Here is a 6,026-nt window from a genome sequence, read left to right as displayed (position 1 = left end):
CAGCGAAAAATGCCCCAATTCGAATTGATGTCCCAGTCGGACAAATTGCCACTGAAACAAATTCACGCCAGAAGCGTGGCAGGCCTGTCGGTTCCAAAGACAAAATTTCTCAAAAAAGAAAAGAGGTAAATACTATTCCTGTTGAAAAATACATAGTAAAGACACCTACAGTTATCCAAAATTTTGATATAATTTTAACGTCAGAAGACGTTCAGGTACCTGAAAATTGTGAAAATGATGAGATCTCGATAAATTATGTCTTTACAGGAGAAAAATGGGACCGAAATAAGATAATTGTCAATGAAATATTTGCATATAATGTGGCATTGAATATCATGCATGAAAGTAATCGGTCGAAGAATGTCAACAAAGGAATGATTGGCCAAAATGGGAAGAAGCCATGAAGGTTGAGTTAGACTCACTTGCAAAATGTGAAGTATTTGGACCTATAGTCCATACACCAGAAGATGTAAAACCTGTTGGATACCGATGAGTATTTGTGAGAAAACAAAATGAGAAAAAAGAAGTTGTGCGCTACAAAGCCCGACTTGTAGCACAAGATTTTTCACAAAGGCTCGACATAGATTATGAAGAAAGATATTCCCCTGTAGTGGATGCAATAACATTGCGTTATTTGGTCAGTTTATCCGCATATCATAAATTACATATGCATTTGACGGCTCGTTAGATCGTGATATCTATATGAAAGTCCTTGAAGGACTAAAAATATCTAAACCATCAAATGAATATTCACAAGGGTTATACTCAGTTAAATTGCAAAGATCTTTAAATGTCTAAAGCAATCTGGACGAATGTGGTATAATCGTCTTACTGAGTATCTGACAAAAAACGGATTCAATGATGATAATATCTGCCTATGTGTTTTCATAAAAAAAATCTGCATCCGGATTCATTATAATTGTTATATACGTTGATGATTTAAATATCATTAGAACTTCAGAAGAGATTCCAACTATTATAAAAGCTTTAAAAGAAGAGTTTGAGATGAAAGATCTTGGAAAGACTAAATTTTGTCTCGACCTGTAGATCGAGCATACAAAAAATGGGATCTTTATTCATCAAACAACATACACAGAAAAGATATTAAAGAGATTTTATATGGATAAGTCACATCCATTAAGTACCCAAAGATCGTAAGATATTTGGATGTGAAAAAGGATGAATCCCGTCCTAAAGAAGAAAATGAAGATATTCTTGGTCTTGAAGTACTATATCTTAGTGTCATTGGAGCACTAATGTATCTTGCTAATAATACACGACCTGATATATCATTTGCTGTGAATTTAATAGCAAGATATAGTTTCTTTCCAACCAAAAAACATTAGAGTGGAATCAAACAAATCTTTCGATATCTTCATGGAACGGTTGATATGGGATTGTTTTATCCATATGTATCCAAGTCACAACTAGTTGGCTATGCATATGCTGGATACTTGTCTGATCCACACAAAGGGAGATCTCAAATAGGATACCTGTTCACATATGGTGGTACAGCTATATCATGGAGGTCCACGAAACAGATGATAGTAGCAACCTCCTCTAATCATGCTGAAATACTAGCGATACATAAAACTAGTCGCGAGTGTTTTTGGCTCAGGAGTTTGATCCAATATATTCTGTCATCATGTGGACTGATTGATCATAAGATAGCTCCAACTGTCCTATTTGAATATAATACAACATGCATTGCTCAACTTAAAGGTGGATACATTAAAGGTGATAGAACAAAACATATTTCTCCCAAATTTTTCTTCACTCATGATCTTCAAAATCAAGGGATAATTGATATCCAACAGATTCGCTCAAGTGATAATCTTACAGATTTATTTACAAAGTCACTCCCAAAATCCTCCTTTGAAAGATTGGCACATCACATTGGGATGCGTCGATTTCGAGATATTAAATGATGTCAACAAAAGGGGGGAGATTGTACTCTTTTTTTCTTAGTCAGATTTTTTTATTGGGTTTTTCTTGACAAAGTTTTTAACGAGGCAATTCTTATCACAAAGGATATTGTACTATTTTTCCTTCACTAAAATCTTTTTTTCATTAGATTTTTCTTTAGTAAAATTTTAGCAACACATAATCCTGAATGATCATTCAAAGAAAAATATTGTAATAAGGCATGAGGTGGATGTCCATTAATATTTGGACGATTAACTTTTTCAAGTGAAAAGTTTAGACTATCAAAGAAAGATTGAAGTTAATGCATCTAAAATTTTAACTTTTATATGCCTATAAAAAAGAGTCTAATACAAAAAATAACACACATTAATAATAACAAATATTCTCTCTTTTTATACTGAATACTTTTCTCTTTCTTTATATATACATATTGCAATATATAATATTAATAAATACATATATAAATTATTATTATTTAACTAATTATATTAATATTAAAATTTACATATCTTTATTTAATATTTAGTACATCTTTTTTATTTATTTTACACTAAAATAATAAATAACTTACCGTTGGTGTTCCGAGGGCGTGAATTGGGAAACGGCCATAAGGTTATATGAAGTCTGCTAGTGAGTACCAGTGGTAGGTAGGCGTAGGTGACACCCAGCATGGGTCCCACCCAGAATCGTGGAAAAGGATATTATAGTAAAAGCGGCCGCCAATCACTAGAGTAATGATGAAACGTCCCAGAAAACTGTACAAGGGCATGACCGTCTTTTTATACACCAATTTGTTTACTCACAGACGGCCCTAATGCAGAAGTCATAATGCGAACCCTCGTCCTCACTCCTCACTCCTCACGCCACCTATAAATATACGTTCTGCCTCGCCATTCAACCCTCACAACCCAAACAAAAACACACGCATCCCGTGACTCCGATTTCTGAATCCTAATCCTTCTTTCTCCCTCTATTTTTTCTCACTCTGCTTTTCGGTTCTCTTTTGTTTTCAATCCGTAAGCGCTTCTTCTCTTTCTCTTTGCTCTATATCTTTCGAATCTTTTGCGTTATACCCGTTGCTGAATTTTTATGTGTTTTCCAGATTCCAGATTCCGTGTGGTTCGATCCTTTTGCATTAAGGTGTTGCAATTGCAGTTCGTTTTAGCATTAGGTTTTTCTCAAACGGTTTTTCTTCAATCCAGGTATTGTTTCTTTCATGCGTTATTTTGTTTTCGCATATTACGTTCTTTTTGTTTGTTTTTATTTCTATAGTTTTTGCTTCGTAAATTCTAGATCTGTGATTAAATGATTATCTTGTTTCTTTTGTCTTATTCTTTTTTATGTTGTTTCTAAATCCTATGCCTTTGATTAAAGGTGTTTGTTGATGGTCCTGAATTTTATGATTTTTAGTGTTTTGAGCGTTCTATGGTTCATTGATTTTCGATCATGATAATTATTATTCTCCATTGTCAATTGGAATATTCCTTCTGTAGGTACGTTTAATGTACTTATTTTATTAATTATTAATCACTATATTAGTAATTATGTTGTGTTCATGGATCTGCATTTGATCTTGGACCCTATCCATGTCCAATTGAATAACTGGGACCTAGACCTAGTGTCCGAAAGAAAAGAAGGATTGATTAATGGGGCCTACTATTCAATCATTTTGTTGATAATTATTACTTGTTTATTGTTGTTGGTTTCGTTTTCAGTTGTTTCGATTTTTTCGTAATAATTTCAGTGTTTTTTCCTTCTGTTTTTAATTGTATCATACAGTTTCGTTATTATTAACCGTTTCGAAGGTTTTGAACTGCTGACCACTTATAATTGTATGAGATTTGGATTGTTGTTTCTTAATTTGGCTTGGTTATATTTCCATTGTGTTCCTGTTTTTGGTGTTATTAGTACCTGAGTGTTTGAGCAATTTGTTCAACTATCTGTTCATTTTTGTTGAAGCAGGACTGAATGATCTAATGGAGTCAAAAGGTGGGAAGAAGAAGTCTAGTAGTAGTAGTAGTAGTAAATCATTATTCTACGAAGCTCCCCTCGGTTACAGCATTGAAGACGTTCGTCCAAACGGTGGAATCAAGAAGTTCAGATCTGCTGCTTACTCAAACGTAATTTTCCTTTCATTTACGGTACACTGATCTTAATTTTATTTGTTTGATTTTCTTCATCTGTGCTAATATGTTTTTGTTCCCTCTATGATTCTTTTGCAGTGCGCTCGCAAGCCATCCTGATACCCCTCCTGACAAATAGTTCTCCGTTGCTTGCAACCATTGTTTTATTTTTAGCCTTTTATTTTCTCGTTTTTCTTTAGGTTTATTCACTACTCTCCTTCAAACGACGTCTTTCCAATCCCTCTCTTTGCGATTGTGCCCTTGCATCTGTTTTCCTCCGTTTCCTACTGCATTAATTTCTTTCTGAAACACCATGGCCATGGCAGTGCCAGTTTCTGCTATTGGTTTTGAAGGCTACGAAAAGAGGTTGGAAATATGCTTTTCCCGCCCTGGACTCTTTTCTGACCCTGGAGGAAAGGGTCTAAGGTCTCTCACCAAGTCCCAGTTGGATGAGATTCTTGCTCCAGCTGAGTGCACCATTGTTTCTTCGCTTTCAAGCGAGGACGTTGACTCCTATGTTCTTTCTGAGTCAAGCCTCTTCGTTTATCCCTACAAGATTATCATCAAAACTTGTGGTACTACTAAGTTATTGCTTTCAATCCCACCCATATTGCGGTTGGCTGAGACCCTTTCACTTAATGTCAAATCTGTGAGGTATACCCGAGGAAGTTTCATTTTTCCTGGTGCCCAGTCCTTCCCACACCGCAGCTTCTCCGAAGAAGTTGCCATTCTGGATAGCCATTTTGGGAAGCTTGGTTCAGGCAGCATGGCTTACGTTATGGGCGGTGGCATAGACAAACCACAGAAATGGCATGTTTACTCTGCTTCTGCAGAATCTGTGAGCCCATGCGACTCTGTCTACACACTTGAAATGTGCATGACTGGATTGGACAGAGAGAAAGCACTTGTTTTCTACAAGGAACCATCTGGTTCAGCAGCGCGGATGACTGTTAATTCTGGCATCAGAAAGATCCTTCCTGATTCTGATATATGCGACTTCCTGAATTGACTGTTATCATGAATTCTGTCGAATTGTGTTTCTACCATTCATGTTACTCCAGAAGATGGTTTCAGCTATGCAAGCTTTGAAACAGTGGATATGATTTGAAAGTGGTCATCTGAACGATCTAGTTGAGAGTGTGTTGCATGCTTTCAACCTACTGAGTTTTCGATGGCGATTCATGTTGACTGTTCAAGCAAGTCATTTGAGCAGAGCTGTTTGCTGGATGTTAAGGGATACTATCGTGAAGAGAGGAGCCACGAGGGGATTGGAATGGGTGGTTCTGTTGTCTATCAGAAGTTCGTCAAGACTTCTGATTGTGGTTCACCTAGATCAACTCTGAAGTGCTGGAAAGATGAAGCGGAAGAGGAGTAGTTTGCTGTCTTTTATTTTATGTTCACAAGTGTTTTTACTATTGTCTTTCGTAAAAAATAAATCATGCCTTCTAGTCTTGGTATGATCCTATTCTGAACTGTCATTTCATTTCATTGTATGCTTAATATTCTGAATTGATCCCGTGTCTATTTTCATTTCTGGTGGTTTGTACACGTTGCAGTATTATTACTTTTCTTTGTTTGCGTGTTCTATCTTTGCTTATACTGGATTTGTTTTGCCAACTTGATTGCTGTAGTTGTGACTTGTGTGCTCGTTAGTTGTTGCCCACTTGGCCGAGTTTTTTGCATGATCTGTTGGAGTTTCGTTTGTCTTTTCCAATGTGAACTTCGATTGGCGTACAACTGATTTTCCGGCCTTAGATAATTACGTTCGAAGAGAAACTTTCTCCTTCCTGGTTCCTACGGCTGCTTTCTCCTACTATGTTAATTTTTCATGAGGGAAAGTTTATTGAAGCAATGTTTACACTAGTACTATTCATTGTTTGTTATTATTATCAACACCATTAGTTTATTATTTTCGTTTTTGTTATTGCGTATGAAACCTATAGACTATAGTGGCCTGATGTGCATGTCCGCACATAG

The 6,026-nt window shown here is 36.1% G+C and overlaps 1 protein-coding gene and 1 long non-coding RNA gene across 2 annotated transcripts; both read left to right on the top strand.

The window, feature by feature from the left end:
* Positions 1–2,680: 2,680 nt before the first annotated feature.
* On the top strand, positions 2,681–3,110 carry LOC112802728 (uncharacterized). Its single transcript, XR_003202512.3, has 2 exons — positions 2,681–2,942; positions 3,029–3,110. It is a non-coding gene; the product is annotated as an uncharacterized lncRNA (long non-coding RNA).
* A 1,044-nt stretch (positions 3,111–4,154) lies between these two features.
* LOC140184767 (S-adenosylmethionine decarboxylase proenzyme-like) lies at positions 4,155–5,579 on the top strand. Its single transcript, XM_072237847.1, has one exon. It carries the CDS (start codon positions 4,363–4,365, stop codon positions 5,056–5,058), a length of 696 nt encoding a protein of 231 aa, XP_072093948.1. The 5' UTR covers positions 4,155–4,362; the 3' UTR covers positions 5,059–5,579.
* The last annotated feature ends 447 nt before the right edge of the window (positions 5,580–6,026 follow it).

Source organism: Arachis hypogaea, chromosome 5 (assembly GCF_003086295.3).
Source record: "Arachis hypogaea cultivar Tifrunner chromosome 5, arahy.Tifrunner.gnm2.J5K5, whole genome shotgun sequence".
Classification (NCBI taxonomy): Eukaryota; Viridiplantae; Streptophyta; class Magnoliopsida; order Fabales; family Fabaceae; genus Arachis; species Arachis hypogaea.
Note: the sequence above shows the minus strand (reverse complement) of the source record. Positions and strands in the feature narration are given on the sequence as shown.